At 42.0% G+C, this 20,421-nt stretch overlaps 1 protein-coding gene across 3 annotated transcripts in view; it reads right to left on the bottom strand.

Moving 5' to 3' along the window:
- PCDH15 (protocadherin related 15) overlaps window positions 1-20,421 on the bottom strand; it is a 637,965-nt gene that overhangs the window by 172,320 nt on the left and 445,224 nt on the right. For all 3 annotated transcript variants that reach the window (XM_039719696.1, XM_039719693.1, XM_039719694.1), the window contains 3 exons: window positions 12,782-12,901; window positions 11,225-11,335; window positions 8,441-8,611 (listed from right to left, as the gene is read on the bottom strand). In XM_039719696.1, the coding sequence (XP_039575630.1) occupies window positions 8,441-8,611; window positions 11,225-11,335; window positions 12,782-12,901 (402 nt within the window). The remainder of the gene's footprint in view (window positions 1-8,440; window positions 8,612-11,224; window positions 11,336-12,781; window positions 12,902-20,421) is intronic.

Below are 20,421 nucleotides of genomic sequence, written 5' to 3'. Positions count from 1 at the left end.
CACAGATATTTTATTACAATGATATTGGTGGTTCTTTCTCTTATGGCCACATTTCATCTTTCCTGCAGAGAATTTGGCATTTCCTCAGCTGCAGGAGCCAGCCAGGTGCAGAGTCTCACAGCAGTGGGGATTTCAGAAGGCTCAAACAGGAGGGGGACGTTTGGGATCACCAAAACCCCACTGCAGTTCCCCCTCTCAGCCTGAAGAACATTTTCATTTTCTGTACTGATTTTCCTCCGTTTTGGTTACTCAATGAGCACTTTTCCAGTTCAGGAGGGGAAATGCCACCTGGAGCTACCTCGCTACTTTATTCCACCTGTATCCACCACTGTCCTCTCATCATTAAACGTTTGCCACCCTATCAGAAAAAAGAATTTTAGGGACAGATTTTGTGGCCAGAGCCAGTTACAAATTCTGCCTCACCATTATGAAATCCATTTTGTTACACTGATTTAATGGTAACATTAAAAGGGGTACTTTTAGATTGAAGGTTATAGGATAAAAGGGGTTTTGCCAGCTAAATTTTGGATGTATTTTCAGTAAATTTGTGCAGCTGTAACGTGTGTGTGTACACACCTCACCTGCAGCACTCACATCCTTCATCCTTAATCTCATCCACACATCTTTTGAGGGTGAAACAGGGAAATTTTGTCTTTTATTAAATGCTTTTCTTTTCCAACCCCAGGACAAAAAGCAGGAATTATTTGCCAAGCACACCCCTGCCTCCCCAGCACTGCTCTGCTGTCCAGGGTATGGATCCAGAGCCAAATGGAGATTAATCTCATTTTCTCCTTTCAGAAGAGGAAGTTCCACTCACCAGGAATTTCCATATTCTCCACTGGAAAGACCTTTAGGATTCAAGGAATGTTTTCCACAAAACAATTATCAATAGCATGGAGCAGAGCAAACATGACTGTCCTGGGAAGGGGGATTTCCCTCTCATTTAATTTCCAAAGGTGATTTCATTTTAACGTTTACTAACAAATATTCACCAATTAAGGTTTTGCAGCCCATGTTTGATTAATTGAGGAATTAATCTTCACCCTCTGAATTGTGACAACAAGCTGAAAAGAGAAATAATTCCTCCTGACCCCTAATGATCAGCTACAGTTTAATGGGACAACCCAGGCACTGAAATAATTCTCTCTGCAAGGCCCAGGGATGTGACAGAGATGAGAATTTTTCTGGAGTAAAGTTGGCTAATAAAGCATCACTCCAAGAATATTTTGTTTAAATGTCAACATTTAAAGCCTTCAAATGCTTCCAAGTGACATTTAAGGATCAAATAAATTGCCACATATGTTTCCCTTGTGACAACAGCTCTTGGTGCAGTAACAGACACAGATCTATGGAAGAGAAAACAGAATTGAATCTTACAGGAGCTCCTCAATCAGCACTTGGGTGTTGATGAATTCATTAATTTGATTTTTAGCCTCACTTTTGCTGCACTGAAAGGTGGTTTGTGCTCCTGAACCTGCCCTGTTGCCCACATCAACCCCCTGGAACTCCCTCTCCAGCCTTGGGTGGATTGGGTTGCTGTGGCTGTGACCAAAGCTGGAATCAAAGCAGCTCCTCTTCCTTCCTGAAAGGAAATCCCTTCTCATTTCAGAACCACTGTTACTCCTTCCAAGCAAACTCAGGACTCTTTTCCTTCTCAGCTCCTGGCAAAGCCAGAAGAACTGAACATCTTCTCACCTCTAAGTTCCTAGAGAAATGACAAGCAATTGATGAAACATTCCCAGATTTAAAAACAAAATAATACATTATAAAATCAGTAATTTTTACCAGTTTATTCCTGCCTTGATAACGAATCAGATTTGAGATTTAACTTTACAGCTTGGTAAATAGCTAGAAAATGCCCCCGTTTGCAGCAGCAGCCAAATTTCCAGCCCAGCCTGAGCCTCTGCAGAGCTCCCAGAGCAGCTCCTGTGCCACCCAGGGAACCCCAGGGCCTCTGTGTCCCATAACCCAGCCCCAGAAATACCCAAAATATTCTTCTCTCAACCCAAAAACAACTTCAAAGATGATCTGCAGGGACATTTTTCTTTCCCTGTTTCATTTTTTTGACCAAAATCTTCTCACTTTTCAGGCAAGCTTGATCCTTTTCCCCTTAAAGCCTCCACTTTTGAGGATTAGAACTACTATATATATAAATATATATTTTTTTAATTTTTTTTTTTTTACCCACAGACAGCAACTCAACTTCTGAACCACAACTGGGTTAAAATCCCCTGAAGTAAAGTGCCTTTCAGACTTTATTCCCTTATTCTGCAGCCTTGCTATAATTTGCTCAACCACAGTGTTATTTGAAACACCTGGTTCTTTAGACAATCACTACATTTTGGAAGTTAAAATCAAGATTTTGTTGGATTTTGAAGGACAAACCAGGAGAATGAACCTCTCCTCTATCTGAAAAACATTTACATTTAAAGATAGAGGTTAATCTCAGATTAACAGAGACTGTCCTGCCTGATCAATACATCAGCCAAGGGAAGAGCTTGCCTGGCTGCTAAGGGAGATTATTCTCAGGTTTATGCATTCACATATTAAAGTTCCTGACAATTTTACTGACAATTCTTTTTAATTAGCCATCCTGGTATCCTCCCAAATATATAAAATTTAATTATCTGTAACATCACATCTTTGTGATTTTAACCTTTTCATGCTTCGCTACCTTTTCAGTGACACTTTCCTTAAAAAAAAAAAGCCCCTACCTATCAAGAGATGGCATGTGGGAGACAGACAATCAATCCTAAAAAGGGGAAGGATAGGGAAAATCACATCAGCAGACTTCAAACACCTTTTATAGCTCCCTATCAGGTACTAGCAGATAATCAATAGCTTATCAAAGCTGTCCATTTCGACTTTGCCGAGTTATTAATTCAAAATCACCAAACCAGGTTAAAAACTAGCCCAATATTGTGAATTTGATCCATTACCTTGAAGTTCACATCAATCGGGTGCCCTCTGTAGGGCTGCAATTGGAGTGAAAAGAGAGGGGAAATGCAAATGAAAGGTTTGTCTGGAATAAACAGGGTGGCTACAGCCACGAGAGGATTTTATAATTGTTTTTTTTGCCTTGCTTTCCCACTTCCAAAGCACTTCATGATCACCTATCTGTTCATCTTGCATCTCTGCTGAAATTTAATTAGAAAAATTGCTATCTACCTCCAATGGCAAGTAGCTTGGCCACAACTCTGCCTTCTTCCGCAAAAAGCACCCTAACAGCTGCAGAGGTGTCAGGGAAGTCAATCTGCATTTCCCCTCCACTCCTCCGAGTCGCAGCATTCACCTAAATTGCTACTGAAAAATTAATCCCTGCAAAAATGGGACATTTTGCTTATCTTTCAGTGGTAGAGGGACTGTTCAGAGCCTCAGTCATGAAGTTCTTGTCCAATTTACTTAAGAACAAGACTGTAGAGACCCAGCAGTTTTTAAAATATTTCTCTGGTTATTTCCTGAAGTGACACCAATGCCCTGTCCACCAAATAATTTTTGGAATGAAAGTACCTAGGAACTCCCATTCATCTCAGCCCAGCACTAATTATCTTGCACCAAAGATTTTAGTCTAATTAAGAGCAGGGCTGGATGCTGTGTATTCAAAACACAAAATCACTTTTTTCTTGCCCAAAATGATTGTATAAAGAGAAACAATTCTCCTAATGATGAAAACTCTGTTTTCTCTGGAAGGCAGACTTTGAACACTTCGTTTTGCCAGCAGACACAACTGTAGTCAATCATGGGCTAATTCCAGCAGGAAGCATAAATTCCACCCCCTACAAAGCATTTAGCAGCACTCCCAAAAACTGGACAGAGCCTGTTCAGCTGGGAAAGGAATAATTAGAAACAAATCAAATCCCAAATAATTTCCTGAGGCTTGATGCCACTGAATCACAAATGCAGCTCGTAAGTCTCAACAGGCCAATGGCTGGCAAAGCTCTTTTATCATGTTTGAATTAAAAAAGCCAAATCATAGTACAAATAAGGCAAAGAAAATAAAGGCAGATTGAGATTGAACTGTTCCAGAAACCAACAACTCCCTGCATTAACTGTGAACATTTGCAGTTTAAAATGTCCCATATCTGACAAACAAACACACACACACACAAAAAAAAAAAAAAAAAAAAAAAAAAAAAAAAAAAAAAGAAAAAAGAAAAAAAAAAGAAAGGAAAAAAAAGACAAAGTGGACAAAGTGGCAACTGAAGATGATTTTTTAGTTTTAGGCAGTTTGATTGTTATTAGGGGTGATTCCCTCCCTGTGAATTGTCTTTAACAATCGAGTTGAGAAGTCATCAAGAAAAAACCCCAATTATTCTGTGGGATTTTACCACTCACACAGGTAAGAGAGGCACTCCTCATCTAGCTTCTATTAAAGTGGATTTAACCACGCACAGCCACTTCAACTCAGCCCAACAGGCCAAAATCTGAGGGCTGTGTCTTTCAGTGCCCTAAAAATCTTCCTTGGCAGCTGCATGGGAGTTCCAGGCGAACCAGAAAATCTCTCCCACTTCAGGGGTAGTTACTTGGGGTTCATTCCATGGCAGATCTCTGGATCATTTGTACCAGTACTTCCCACAGCAAAATGAGGTAATAATTAATTAATTGATTTAATGACCACTGGAGGCAATCCAGAACATTCTGCTGAACTTTCCTCTTTGATTAGTAAAACCAAGATGGGGAAATGCTGTTTCCAGAATTTTCACTTGTGCTGCTGCTGCCATAGGTTTTATATTAATGTGTATCTGGAGAAAATTCCAGGAGGTTTTGTGTTTGGGAGGAATTGGGATTTGCAGGGCCAAAGGAAGGAACTGCAAGGGAATTCAGTTGGAAGGACTTGTCAGGGGTTTGCCATCCTCAAGCTCAGAGGTGCCAAAACCCAGAATTAATCACAGAATTAACTAGGTTGGAGAAGACCTGTGAGGTCATGAAGTCCAAAACCAATTCTAGTCCAATTTTATGCTGATTATTAGTAATTAATTAGCACATCCTGTACAGTGCTAATTAATTACCAATAATCAGCAGAAATTTATTTGTCCAGAGCTGATTAACACCCTCTGGAAGTGTCCTTTGCTCCAATCCCACCTCATTAGCTGGGATTACAACGCCTCCTCAGAAAAATGCAGATTTCTCCCCCTGAATCCAAACTGATGGAACTGAAGAGGTCCTTCTCACTAATAAAGACCTCCAGAGGCACCTCCTACTCTGCAGTGTATTTTTTCACCCCTCTCCACTTCACTGCTTTTTGAGAAGGTTTTATTTATTATTTTTTAGCCTTTCATCTCTCCGTGCTCTGCTCAGGCTCAGCTCCATGAGGGCACCTGAGCTCACAGACCCTGTGAGGTCCCTGCTGACACAATTCCTCAGGATTCTGAGCATAATCAGTACAAACCTAAACCCTTTCCATGCAGGAGAATCCATCAGAGGTGCAAGAACAGGGAACTTGTAGAAGAGTGAGGTCCAATCTCACTTTTGAGTACAAAATTTTTGGTGTCATGGAGTGTCTTAGTGACCATGGGGGCTCATAATTGCCCCATGAAACCCCAAAATAACCCCATGGAACTCCATAATTACCCCATGGAACCCCATATTAACCTCATGGAACCCCAAAATCCCATGGTTGCAAATCTAGCCCAGCAATTAATTAAATAAATCTAATCTATATTTTGCTGCCTAACAGGCTTTTCTTCTTTGCATGGTGATGGAAAATACTGAGTACAGAAGTGGAGAAAACCTTCACACTGTGAGTGCGACAGGAATGGACTGAAGGGGGAAAAAAGAGGAGAAATTCTCTTGCCCATGTTATGAGATATTCATGAGGTTGTACTTTTTAACTCCACGTGATGACTCGCACATCCTGATAATATATGCTAACTTATTCAAGTCTTCCTGACACAAGAGGGGGAAAAAATTAATTACCAGAGCTGATCAGACACAGAAACACTAAAATATAATATAAATATAAAGCAATGTAGCAACAACAACAAAAATCCCCAAACCTAATCAACAACCAACATAGGTTTTCTTGGAAATTGAAATTCAGCTAATAGAAAGTAATTAATTCCCAAATTTTCACCTCAGTAAACTAATAGATAGATTCCAACTATACTGGACCAAAATATTACTCTTGCCAGTGACATTAAATGCTTTATTTTAGGGGTCAGCTGAGTGGACATCTTGCCCAGCAAAGCAGGACTTCTCTTTCCAGCTACAGCCTCTGAATAATTCATACTTCAACTTTATTCCTCAATCATTAATATTCCTTCTCATCTTCATTGAAAAATTAAAAAGCAAATTAAAAATAATTTTAATAAAGGTGATGTAAAACTAAAAATAGTCCTTTAGCCTCAGGAGTAGGGTAATGGTAGCTATGGAGTAGCTTAGTAAAGAATAAATATAACACATAAAAATGTAAAGGATAAATGTAATATAAATCTTTCCTAGCTGAATCCAGGTATAATCTATATCTTCCAAAGGAATTATCACTTAAAAGTCAAGTAAATATTTCAGGTTCAAAGTATAACTTCTTCCACTCAGGTTTATCAAAAGTGCTGCAAAGAGATAAACAGCCAAGAGTCTGTGGTTCATCAACAGAACCCAGGGCTCATTTCATAGATCAGGGGCAGTGTGACATAAGAAAAGCTAAAAACCAAACAAAAGCAGCTGCCCCTGAGCACGCTGCAGCTTAGGACGTTTAAATAAATGAGTTTTCAGCTCAGTACCTAAATCCCAGGTCAGATTGTTCCTGGCCCAGCCTCTCTCCCTGGCAGACACTGCTTTGTCTTCCAGTGAGGAACGTGCCTGGCCAAGGGCAGGAGCAGAGCTGGAGATGGAATCCTCTGACTGAGAGGCAGCACCACAAAAACTGTCTGATCTGTTATACTTTCAGATAAGCAGATAAAAAGCCATAAAAACACCAGTTATTTATAATTCCTGCCTCATCTGCTGCCACCCTGGGAATGATAACAGATCTGTGCAGGTGAAATGGGGTCACAGTCCCTCATCCTGCATTGTCTGGGGGCTCACCATGAGGAGGTCCCACACTCAGCTGGACAGGGAGCTGTCCCTTTCCTCAAAATGCCACCAAGCCCAAAGCAAATTAAAGCAGAATTTAAAGTCAAGGCAGTTCTTCTTCAAATCCCAAGCACAAAACAGCTACAAAGTGTCTTTAAGTACACCAAGGTGTCAAAGTGTGTGTGGGGAAGATGTGGAAATCAATACTCCAAGGTTAAATAGGGATCATCTCTTCCTTCCCTTGAGCCAACCCAAGGATAATTGCAGCAGGAGTCCTCAGGCCACACCAAGCAAGACACCAAAATGTGTGGGATGGGAAAAGAGTGCAAGGCATAGGACAGGAAGGGAGATAAGGCAGGGAAGAGCAGGAATCTCCTGATGTCTTAGGTTGGAAATGGGGGTGTGTACTCTATCTGTTATCCCTGTTTCCATATATTTTCCTGATAGCCCCTTAATTTCAAAATTATAATAATTGGGTGGGAGAGGGTTTACATTTTCCATTTCAGGGGAGGCTTCTGCCTTCCTTAGCACAAACCTGTCTTTTCAAACCAAGACAACTTCCAACCTTAACCTGGCCTTGGCTGGAGGCAGCAGGACATAGAGTGTGTGCTGTGACAAGAAACTAAAGTTAAAAAACTTAATGCCAAAGCTTAACATTATTGTAATGTCATCTTATTGTTAGAATTAATCAGATAGGGCAATACTGATTTGACTGGTTCTGCCTTTTTTTATTCTTAATTATATGAGTCCCAGGTCCCATATCAATATTATTTCAGCAGTCACTGTTTCTGTTTCTCCCACCAGAGATGCAGACGCCCAAGCAGCAGCTCTGCTGTAAGGAATGGCAGTTGGCACCAAGTTGCAAGAAGAAATGTAAAAGTTATCACCTCATTTGGGGATTCATGTGTACATGGAGTGTGAAATGAGCCTTAAACTCACCTTTACCCAGCCCCATGGATGGATTAACTGCAGAGAGTGCAAGGACCTACATGGAATAAACCCCCACTACTTTTCACTTCCTCTTGATCAAAACCTGATAATTGCAACAAAAATCCTTTCAGGGGTCAGTGACTCATGCTTCCTCTTCCCAAAAATCTTTCTCCTACAGTTTATATCAACCCTCAATGCAATAACATCAAGTCCCCACCCAAAAGTGCTTCTTGGAGATATTTTGAGAGCAAAACATGGACAGATCAGCAAAAGCAATTCCAAAATGTACCAAATTTCTGCAAGACTCAGCCCTTGCAGCCAACAGGCAGTTTGGCACTGGATCTAAGCTGGAATTTCACCATCATCCCCACATGCATCTTACCTTGGCTTCCCATTGCTTGGCACATAAAACACGGCATCAAGCACAGGTGACCTTCCAGCTCACAGGAGAAGATGACAGGCAAACAAATAAAACCTGGAAAAATCCCAGAGGACTTACAGGGTCTGTCAGCTCGGGCAGGCTGGCTTGGTAGGTGAGGGGTCTGCAGTCCCGGGTGTTGTTCACCAGCACACAGGGAAGGAACATTGGTCCCAAATCATCCCCATCGAGCACGTCCACGGTCAGGGTGGTCGTGCTCGTCCTCCGCTCGTTCAGGTTTTGGGCTCGGTCCTGTGGAGCAAACCAAATCCATCTGGTGAGACTTCCTGAACTCAGAATCTCCTGAAAAAAGCTCCTAAAAATCTCCTAAAAAAGAACCACCCCAAAGGTTTTAAGCAAGGCTGAGGATAAAACATATAAGCATCAGAATTATCCATGTTCTAGGAGTAATTACAGGAACTTCAGCCTCAGAGCTGCAGCCTGAAAGGCTCACAAGTAGAATTAGGGGAAAAATTGAAGCTATACTGCAAGACATCTAGAGTTCAGAAATAATACAGCTTGGGAAAACTACAGGACTAAAACTACAATAATGCAGCATGTTTGTAGACCATAAAAAGGCCCTGTGCCTTATTTATAATCAGAAATTGTTGTGGTTATACCCAAAGTACACATTAGCAACAGTTCAAGTCTTCTTTCTACCTTTAATGAAGAAACATCATGACTAGCTAATATTTTGTTTAAAATGCTCAAAAATATTCCCATTTTCATAGAGGAACTGCTGCATGAGCTTTCCTTTGCAGAGTTAAAGTCTTGGGGGGGAATATGTGCCATGAATTACATCTTGCCCTCGTATCCTAATGTAACACTGAAAGAAAAAAGCAATTTTTAAATTCATTTTTTAATTTATGCTGTTGAATAACATCAGCTATGTTAGATGAAGAGGCCATTGCTATAAACAGGATTGGATACATATTTTTTTTTCCTATTTTGTAGTCCACTCAGTTCTTGCAGCAGCTTCGCATTTAGAGTAAATATGGGAATTTCTGCATTCAGCTTTCTTCACAGTCAGTGATGAAAAACAATTCCAACTACAAGGAGCAGCTTTGATCATCAACTAAACTATTTCTACATTCCCACAGTAAGTGCCTCTGAGTAATTCTGGATCAAAGCAGATAGAGAGTAATTAATTTCTAGCAGTATCTTCAGGATGCAAGGACAACATAGGACTGACAGTGTAATCAGAGGAATGTGATTGCACAGTACACACCAGAGACAATTCACTGCAGCCTGTGGGGTTATAAAATCCCAGGCTGGTTTGGGTTGGGAGGGACTTAAAGCCCATCCAGTGCCACCCCTGCCATGGACAGGGACACCGAGCTGTCCCAGGCTGCTCCAAGCCCTGTCCAACCTGGCCTTGGGCACTGCCAGGGATGGGCTGTACTTTATGGCTTTTCCCAGCACTAGGAGAGGAATGGGCAGCAGGAAGAGCATTGGCAGCAGCTCAGGGAGGGATGGTGGCCCTGTGGGCAGCCCTGCAGGCACCTCCGCAGTGCTGTGTCCAGCTCTGGGTGCTGAGCACAGCAGGGCCAGGAGCTGCTGGAGCTGAGCAAGGGCCTGGAGCCTCTGGGTGCCCAGGAAAGGCTGCAGGAGCTGGGGCTGCTCAGGCTGGAGAGGAGCCCCAGCTGAGAAGGGGCCCTCAGGCCTGTCCCTTGGACTTCCAGGGATCCAGGCACAGCCACAGCTTCTTTTTGTATCCTGTACCAGGGTCTCCCCAGGCTCACAGGTAGGAATTCCTTCCTAATACCCCATCTGACCCTGCTTTCTGTCAGTTTGAAGCCATTCCCCTTTGTCATGGCACCCCATCCCTCGGCAAAGTCCCTCTCCATCCTTGCCAGCTCCTTCAGGTTCTGGAAGGCCACAGTGAGGTCACTCCAAAGCTGAGCACCCCCAGCTGTCCCAGCCTTTCCTCCAGCAGAGCTGCTCCATCCCTCTGCTCATCCTGGTGCCTCCCTGGGCTCTCTCCAGCAGCTCCAGGTCCCTCCTGTGCTGGCCCCAGGGCTGGGGCAGCTCTGCAGGTGGGGTCTCAGCTGAGCACAGGGGCAAGGAGCATTCAGCCACCATTGGGGCCTGGTTTCTGCTGGCAGAATGCTGAACATGCCAGAAAATAGGTAAGAAAAGAGATTTCAAAATGTATCTACACTTCTGTGTTAGAGAGATGACAGGAATGTGGAGGTGTGGATTCAGGATCTCCTGTTGCTTCAGAGCAAATATCATTTCCCATGAACAAAGATGTGTCACAACATCCGTGAACAACAGAAAAGTTTTCGTTTCAGTTGTTATCAGGACAAAAAGGAAAAAAACCTTTCATAGCCATCAAGCGCATCAAAACCCCACTCTGATGACAGATATCTGAGATACAGTTTATACATCACTTTTCTTCTCAGTTATCCACTGCCAGCCACTCTGGAAAAACCTCTCTGTACACTTGCAGTATGACTTGACGTAAAAATCACCTCTTTATAACAAAATGCATTTCCAGCCTGAAGAATACAATGAAATTGTGTCCATTAAACTCATCTGAGTGAAAATTAGCCTTGCCAGATTTGTTGGAAAATAGGACATTTAGTGCCATGAGGCTGCACTTTTCTGCATGGGCTTCACTGCACATTTGCAAGTTGCTTCTTGTGCCAAAAAGGTTGGCTTGTCACACACTGAGCAAGTTTTTTTAAGCAGTAATAATATGCCTGAGCTTTCAACAGCCTGGATAAATCTTAAATGAGATCTTCAGCAGAAGAGGATTTATCAGAGCTGGTATTTCAGCAAGGCTCTGCCTTTCCTTGGGAAGGAAACTAAACTCACACCTAAATAAGGGGCATAAATGGCCTTCAAGAGATTTATACTCACATTTGCTTGCACAATGACAAAATAACGAGTCTTTTCTTCATAATTTAGTCTTTCCCTCAGAACTACTGCTCCGGACAAAGTGAGAGGAATATCAAAGGTCCTGTTGGAAGTCTGCAAACGAGAAAACAACACAATAACATTGAGCACACTTTAAAGCTGGGCCACAAGGAGACGATCCTTTGGCTGGGATTCCAAGGCTGCATCTGCTCTTCAGATCAGAGATTATAAAGCCTTCTTTGTTTTCTCCCCACCCAATCAGCTCCTGAAGAACCCTCCAATAATGAAGCTGTACCGAACAGAATTGTCCTGGATTCTTTACCTATCTGTTACTACTTCCAACCACGAAAGTCTGACTGGTCTGCTTCTTTCCCCTTTGCCATCATGAATTTGCAGTGGTGCATTCAAATGGAGTGCTCAAGCAGTAGAGATAAGAAATCCACATCATTGTACTTATCTGCTCTTTATTCTGCCTTTCATGAGGGCAATGAAGTGCTAAACAAGCAGAGAACATCAACATTTAGGTGCCAGCTCATGCATACATTCCTATCCCAGGAAATTCACATTTCAGGGTAAATGCAGATGTTAAATCAGGTGAAATACAATTTGTTCCGTGTATTTGCTTCCACTAACTCAGGTGACAAAGCTGGAGCAACAACTGGCAGGAGAGCACAAACTTCTGACCTGAGATCCAATTGCAATTTCATTATCAAATTAATCTAATTAAAAAAAACCCCATCTTTCCATGCTTCAATTTCTCGGTGTTGAAGATAATGTTTAAGTATTTTGAACAGGCAACAGCAATACAAGATTCCAAACACAGCAGAGGCACACCGGAATATTGTTTCTTGACATCACATAGCAAGGCCTTTTTCCTTTAAGAGCCTAAATAACTGCTAAAATTGAAGAAGTTTTTTCAGCAAATAAATGACAATGAGTATTAAATTCCCCATGCAGCATGGGGAATCTGTGGTGGGCAGGAAAACAGGATTGGGAAGGGCATCCCAGACTGATAAATAACTGGAGATAGTCTGAGTGTGGCACGCAGCTTTTGGGATAAAATATTCTTAGTTCCCATCAAGGGGGGGAAAATCAATGAGAGGATTTAAACTGAGGCAAAATGGAATTCATGGAGTCCCAGAATGATTTGGGTTGGAAGAGATCTTAAAGCACATCCAGTCCCACCTCTGCCATGGGCAGGGACACCTTCCAGTATTCCAGGTTCCTCCAAGCCCCAGTGTCCAACCTGGCCTTGGGCACTTCCAGGGATGGGATAGACACAATTTCTCTGGGCATTATTGAAAGTGAAATGATCCAACTGCTGACAGCGAGGCAGGTAAATGTGAGGGAAGGTAAATTCATCTATGGTTACAGAGCTCATGGACAGAGAGAATACTCAACACGAAGGAAAACATTTCTTTATGCCCAACAGACACCTCTTGCTCATTTACTATTTAATGCTATATAAATATATAAATATAAATGTAAATATAAAATATAAATATGTAAGTATAAATAAATTGAAATAGAAATATAAGAAAAAAGCCTGAATGGCTGTACCTTGTCATTAGGATTGTACTGGATGACATATTCTATCTGGCCATTGGGACCATCATCAATGTCAATAGCACCATTGTTTCCAGAAAATCCTGTGAAGATGGTTGTTCCAACTGGAGTTAACTGCAAAACCAGCAAGAGATCCCTATTAAAACCTTGGGGTTTTAAAATTAATTTTAACCCTATTTTTCCCCCTAGCTCTGGTCTATAAAACATCAGGACAGAACTTCATCTTTAAAAAAAAAAAAGACAGAAATGAGAAAAACACTCTTTAAACCTGAAAGAACCCATGAAATAAATATAGATTAAACCAAATAAAAGCTCCTTTTTCAGTCTCAGGAAGGAAAACAAGGATGAGCTGCAAATGTAAACAGAGCTTATTTGACAGCATCTTCATAGCAACGTGAACAGAGCCAGATTAATATTGTTACATGCAAACACAAACACCCATAGAGCTCCATGGCTTTGAGCAAACACAGGAGTGATGCTGTTGCTCCAATATTGCGTTGGCAGCAATTGAATACCCATTAAATTATGTTTTGAAAATGAATCAATTTATAATTATCCTTGTGCAGATAAATAGCATGAAATCAAGGCCCATTGAGAGCAAAGACAGAAGATTTCTTGGGAGTCATCGTTTCTGAATTTAAATATTCAGAAAAATTTGCAAGTAATCAACCTGAAAGGGGGGAACAAATGAACAAACACTTGTGGATTCAGCACAACCCTTGCTCCCTGGTGCTCTCATCGTCCCTAAATTTCAATTCCCAGAGTCCCACCAGCCCCTCTTCTTTCCTCCAGAACTTACACAAAGTTGCTGCACACATTTAAACCTATAGGGCCTAAAAAGGTTTGAAATGTTGGAAAAAGAGCAGGAGGCAAAGGATAGAGTCATTCCAGCGTTTGGTGCAGATGGAGATGTTATTTCACGTTCCTGTTTTGTAGTGCTCACAATAAAGCAAAGACTTAACTCCCATTTCCTCCTGCACTCATAGTTCCTGTTTTATTTATAAAGCTCCTAATTAAGGGTGTAATGGTTGGCAGAGTTCTCTGGGAAACATTTTCAGGGCTGACAATACTGAATCTTTGAAATAAAACCCAACAATTTGAAGCCTTTTTATGGTAAAACAAGTGGGGCTTAATTTATAATACCACCACCATACAGACTTACACCACGACTCTTTATGTTCATGTTTTACCACTGACTTGGCTTATTTACTCCTGGAACAGGCAGCAGGAGTGTCACACGTGGGTGTAGGAAGTTGAATGTTCCCTAATGGGTTGGGATGTATGGGGGGGAAGGGGACAGAAGACCAAAATAACCTGAAAACCTTCTGGGAAAAGTTCCAGGATGGTTTGCAGGGGGTTTTCCCACCACTGGAGAAGGGCTGCTCCTTGACATCACTCAGGCACCTCCTTGCTGGCACCTGAACAGCTCAGGAGAGGAAGATCCCATGTTCTTGAGGGGGAAAAAGGGAAACCAGGCACCCACTGCCTGGGTGGCCTCTGTCCTGCACTACCAGGCAGGACAGGGGCCATGGGGGAACATTGATTTAACATCCTTCCAGCAAAAAATACCCTGGGATGGGGACAGAGGGACACAAACCAGCATTGTCCCCTATCCCAGCCCTCTAGCCCAGGCTCAACATCACTCCTTAATTCCCAGATCCTCCTCACCATTCTCTCCTCACTCCTTGCTGCCACATGACATTTTCCCTTCTCTTAATCCCTTTCCCCCTCCTTTTCCTCTCTCTTAACCCCCTTTCTGCTCTCTTAACCCAGTTTTTCCCTCTCTTAACCCCTCTTCCCCTCTCTTAACCCAGTTTTCCTGAGCTGTGTGGGGCTGGCTGAGGGCTGGGATGTGCCCAGTGCAGGAGCCTGTGGATGCCTCAGCCCAGGGCAGCTCCCACCTCTCCTCACAGAGACTCCTCAGGCCCTACCTGGGCACTGACACCCTGTAACTCAAAATAAGAGAGTTTAACCAGTTAATCCCTGTTTAAACAATGGTCCCATCAGTGGGAAGAACCAGGCACAGTGCTGGCTGGTCATGAGGTGGCATGTGATGGAAATCTCCCAGGTTTCTGCTGGCCAAACAGGACAAAGTCCTGGTGTTCCCAGATGGATCCGAGAGGAGCAGCTCTGGAGACATTAGACATGTAGAATGCCAGATTGGTTTGGGTTGGAAAAGACATTCAAGATCATCTAATCTCAATCTTTCCCATGGGCAGAGACATCTTCCACTATCCCAGGCTGCTCCAAACCCCAAAGTCCAACCTGGCCTTGGGTACTGCCAGGGATCCAGGGGCAGCCACAGCTGCTCTGGGCACCCTGTGCCAGGGCCTGCCCACCCTGCCAGGGAACAATTCCTTCCCAATATCCCATCCATCCCTGCCCTCTGGCAGTGGAAGTCATTCCCTGTATCCTGTTCATCCCTTGTCCCCAGTCCCTCTCCAGCTCTTTTGGATCCCCTTCAGGCCCTGGCAGGGGCTCTGAGCTCTCCCTGGAGCCTTCTCCTCTCCAGATGAGCACCCCCAGCTCTCCCAGCCTGGCTCCAGAGCAGAGCTCCAGCTCCTCCATGGCCTCCTCTGGACCTTTTCCAACAGATCTTCCTTGTGTTGGGGATCCCAGCGCTGGACACTGTACTGCAGATGGTGTCCCATATTTAAAAACAAAACAAAACAAAACAAACCCGTATATTTAACACTATCAAGTATTATAAAAATTCTGCCACATCCAAGCAGCCCAGGAGATGACAGACACCCTGGAGCTGCTGGCACAGCTCCCACCAGCCCTTTCTGACAGCGTGCAGATAAATTGTGGCCAACATAAAAAGGCTCCAGCACCATAAAGCACATTAATAAGTGATAACAAAGGAGACAGTTGCAAAAATGACACATCAGTAAACACCAGAACTCCAATTCCATGCTCTAACAGTAAAAGTCAAAAGCTAAAGTCTTGCATTTGATGTATTACACACAGAATAACTGACTGCAGATGTGCAGACCTTCAGGACACACACGTTTCCATTTTATCTAAGTTTTCTTTCATGCAACACAAAAGATACTAGAAAAGAACACTGGAAAAAAAAATCCTCTCCACTCCTTCATGACAGAGCTCCAGCAGCATTTGGACAATGCTCGCAGGGATGCACAGGGTGGGATTTTTGGGGTGTCTGTGCAGGGCCAGGGGTTGGAGTGGGTGATCCTGGTGGGTCCCTCCCAGCTCAGGATAGTCCATGATTCTGTGACTTCCAGCCTGCTCAAGATCTCACGTTAGAGATTCCTGCAGCCTTTAGAAAAATTTAGATGAGCTCTTAACATGATACTTCAAATCCACTTCCAATCATGTGATAGAGGCCCTCAGCACTCCAAGCCTCACACACTTTTTACACAGAGATCTCAGCATTGTGCTGATTTTTACTATGATATTCACCATTGGCTGGCCATAATACATTTTCCCACAATTTGTGAGGGATTTCTGGGAGACTGCTGTCATTTCCTTGTTGGAACAACAAGGAGGAACTCAGATCCCCTAATAAAACACAACTTTAGCCTGGAGAAAAGGAGGCTCAGGGGCGTTGGGCTGTGCTGCCAGGGAACAGGGACAGGACAAGGGGAAACAGCCTCAAGCTGGGCCAGGGGAGGCTCAGGTTGGATCCTGGGAAAAATTCCTTCACTAAAAAGTGGAATTTTGTTTCTTCATAAGAACATTTGGTATGTCCTAGGGAAAGGGCTTGAAGTTGTGCATCAAAGGGTTTAACCATCAAAGTGTTTTACCTTATGAAAACAAAACTTTAGGGATTGCAAAGAAACAATTCCAGGAGTGTCAGTGACAGCCTGAGGATAATCATCTCCATGGGAACTCAATGCAGTGGAAAAGAATCATGATGACATGAAACAAGGAAGATTCCAAAAAGAATGCAATTAAACAAATACAGAGGAGATGCACACAATAAATCTTCTTCTTGCACAGTCTACAGCTGTAACACTTAAAAACTTCCTTCAGCGTGATTAATGGCTATTAGAAGTCGAGATGCAGATAGAAGTATTCAGCTCTTCCATAAAACATTCGGAAAATGAATTTCCCTATTATTGCCTATTTACAAAGTTAAAAATGAATAATTTTTCAGAGTGGCCCCAAAGAGCAGAGCAAAGCCAGATTTACAGTTAATCATTCTGAGCTAACGCTCTTTTGATGATGTCTACCTGCAGAGATTAATTATTTCGATACCACAAGGAAAAAGACACAAATAATTACAGCACAAGAAATGAAAATTCAGCACAAGTTCTAATTCTCAACAGCCCAAACCCGAAGTTTTGAGACTGAAGTTCAAGAAAGGTTCTTATTTTGCCAAGGATTCCTGTCTCTGCTAAATTAAAAGAGGGGGAAAAAAGCCCCAAACTAAATAAACAAAACAACCCCAAAATTGTGGGTTACAAGCAGCACTAAGGTTACATGCCTTTAATAAATACTGACTTCAACAGTGTTCTAGAGAATCCACCTCTACTTCCAAACTGAACCTGCTATTAAACACTCCTGACTTGCCCTGCAGGACTTAGGAAAGTGAAAAACTACGAGCAAAGAAAGTCAGTTTTATAAAAGCCAGGCAATGCAAATTTGGAGCTGTATTTAGCTCAGATAAAAATGATCAGATAAGTTGTGTTGAACACAAAACACAGACACCACCACTGGGCCTCAGCAGTACAAGATTTTACTTCCTAATCCCTGTATTAGGCTCCATAAATTTAAACCCCTTGTGGCAATGCCATATATTTGCCTGTGGAATATTAACTGAGCTGCATAATTCTTCTGAATTTTAACTTAGCTGCAGAACTTGGGTTTAATATGGTAATAACTCAAATCTTCAAGTCACCAATACGGTCAAATTTAGCCCCAGGCTAATGTCACTGTCAGGAGTTTTTCCTAACTGAATAACAATGGGATATTTTAATATAAATAAAAATATGTCACACAAAAAACCAAGGGAATAACTCTACAGAGAATTTCTCATTATCATAAAAATGGTGACATCAACCTTCACTTGTTTTTACTTCCATGTGGTGATTCCTAATGCTTTGGAGAGCAGTTGAAGTTGGTTGAGATACTTGGGCTTGTAAAATCATCAGAAAGGGAAAGGGAAAACTGGCTCCAAAATAATGGGGAAATAGAAAATCTGTTTTCAACTAAGACTATTAAAAAAAAAAATCAATTTTATTTGTATGTGGATCCCAGCTCTGCCATTCTCAACTAAACCACATCATCCAACACTCCAGCCTCCATCAACACTGACAAGGACATGCACAGCTCCATGTGACAAGTCTGTACTTTTAACAGAAGAATTAAAATCCTGAGAAAAAAACTATTCCTCAATAAACAAGTAATGAAGATTTTGACTTTTATCTGCAAAAGTCACATTTTTAAAGCATTCTTGCTTTGAAATTCAAAACATGAATTTCTCTGCACATTTTAATTTGGGATCACCTTTACCCATCTTCTATAGGTACAAGTGTGGGAATGATGGAAGGAAACAAATCTCTAGGGATTGTTGGACAATAGGCAGAATATTCCAATGACACTCTTTATGTCTTGAGCTGTGTCAGGGTTCTGAGTCCAGATGAAGATGTTTGAAGCACTAGAATGAGGAATTATGATACAGGACAAATCATGCTGGAAAAAAAAGGCTACAAAACACCTGGAGTAAGGAAGGAAAGGAGGGACCACCATATCCACGTCCATGAGCAACTGGCAAAGAGAAATTGCTCTGGAGCTGCTCCACACAGGATTTCTCAGGTAACTCATTAGGGAAACAACACTGCATTTTTCCCAATCCTTGTGGCTTTTCCTTGAGCATCTGCCAGGCCACTGGCAAAGGAAACACCCTGGATTAGGGGAGCTTTTATTCTAACTCAGGACAGAGTGATTCCAATCAAGTATAGAAATCAAGACTTCTTCTGGTATAAAACTAAACACTAAGACACTACTCTACCACATCCATCTCATTGTAAGCCTTCTGGAAAAATCCAGGCTTAATTTTAAACCATGTCTTTTTCTGTTCAAAGGGAAACCACATGTGAAAACAGTACTTATGGTGCTATTTACAACTACCCTCAGCTTCTCTGACAAACTTATCTTAATATGTTGAAGACAGTTCAAGTATAAAGACAACTTGACATAAAACCCATTCAATTTCTCCAAAATACAATAAAATCTGCTCCTTCTTTGAGTTGTTTTATGTTCCTTATGTAAGAGAAATTTCAATACTTTTTGGTTTACAAGCAACCAGAAAACAGAAACAAAAATTAACCACAAATGTCTTGTCCCAGTGCATTCCTGTTGCTAAATTCACCAGAGGCAGCACCAATTATGAGCAGAATAAATGAGCATTAAAACATTTAATCACTCATTAAAACCTTTGAGAGAGTCTGAGATGCTTTGTGAATTATTTTTTTGTTAATTAATTAATGAGAGCATGAACTCACTGGGTGCTGCTCAAGGGCACAGTGGTGCCATGTCAGATGTTATCCATGGAACAGAGATAAAATGAAGAGAAGAAATTAATTAAATCAGGGTGCAGCTGGTGGAAAGAGCAACAGTGCATTTTGCCCAGCAATAATTCCAATAAATGCTTGGTGTCCTCAGAACATTGCTCAATTTCTGAACACAAATAACTGGGAATGGTGCATTTCACATTCTGCCTTTTGGACTTCTCCCTAATTATGGAAAATCCTTGCTTTCTTAGCATAGCCATACTGCCTATCTTTGGTTTCACTGCAGAAATGATGCAGGTTTTGGAAGTGATCTGGGCTCTGCAGCACAACCCTCACAGGCACTTCAGGCTCATGTGGATGCTGCCTTTACTCAGGACCAGAAACATTCCTGCACTGGGTCTGTAGAAACAGAGAAATTCCATGGTGACGTGAAAGCCAGTGTGAAAACCATGGACAAGCCCATGGAGGACTTTCCCAGTGCTCCCAGATTCCAGTGGGAAGTCACACGTGCAGCAGGAATGCCAATAATGTGTCTGAAGAGAAATGCTTTTTAATTTAAAACCAGGAAGTTGAAAAACCTTGTTTATCCTTATCTCAGTTGCAGATCAAATAAAATGTGTGGATTTGGGTGTTTTTTCCTCCACACTTTTGGGTTAGTTAGACCTCAACTCATCCATGGTCCACCTTTTTCCCAGGGCACATGTGTGGTCATGGAGACCAGAGACAACACAAGGACATGCTGAAAAGCTGAATCTCCCAAACACAACAAAATAGGAAATTTCTCCAAACCAAATCTATTAAAGTCAAGCAGCCATGCTCTTTCACTGACCCCCACCTCACAAACCAAACCCCACCAGGCTGCATATTTAATATAATTTATTTTTAAATGTAATTCTACTTCTTTCAGTCTGCATCTGCATAAAACTGACCCATCTTTCCATTTTCCATATAATTTCAGCCCACATAATTTCTATTATTTCATGTAAGTTCCTGTTTCTACTCATTACTAAAGCCCTGACATGCTAACCCTGAAAACACAGATTTTTTTTGTACTGCTTATTGGCAGATTATTCAGTCCCTACCGAAAAACTTCACTGGAAAGTGAAATGAAGTTGTAACAGCTCAAGAAGAAAATAATATTTTTTCCTTCAAACC

Source organism: Passer montanus, unplaced genomic scaffold, assembly GCF_014805655.1.
Source record: "Passer montanus isolate IOZ18808 unplaced genomic scaffold, ASM1480565v1 scaffold42, whole genome shotgun sequence".
Lineage (NCBI taxonomy): Eukaryota > Metazoa > Chordata > Aves > Passeriformes > Passeridae > Passer > Passer montanus.
Note: the sequence above shows the minus strand (reverse complement) of the source record. Positions and strands in the feature narration are given on the sequence as shown.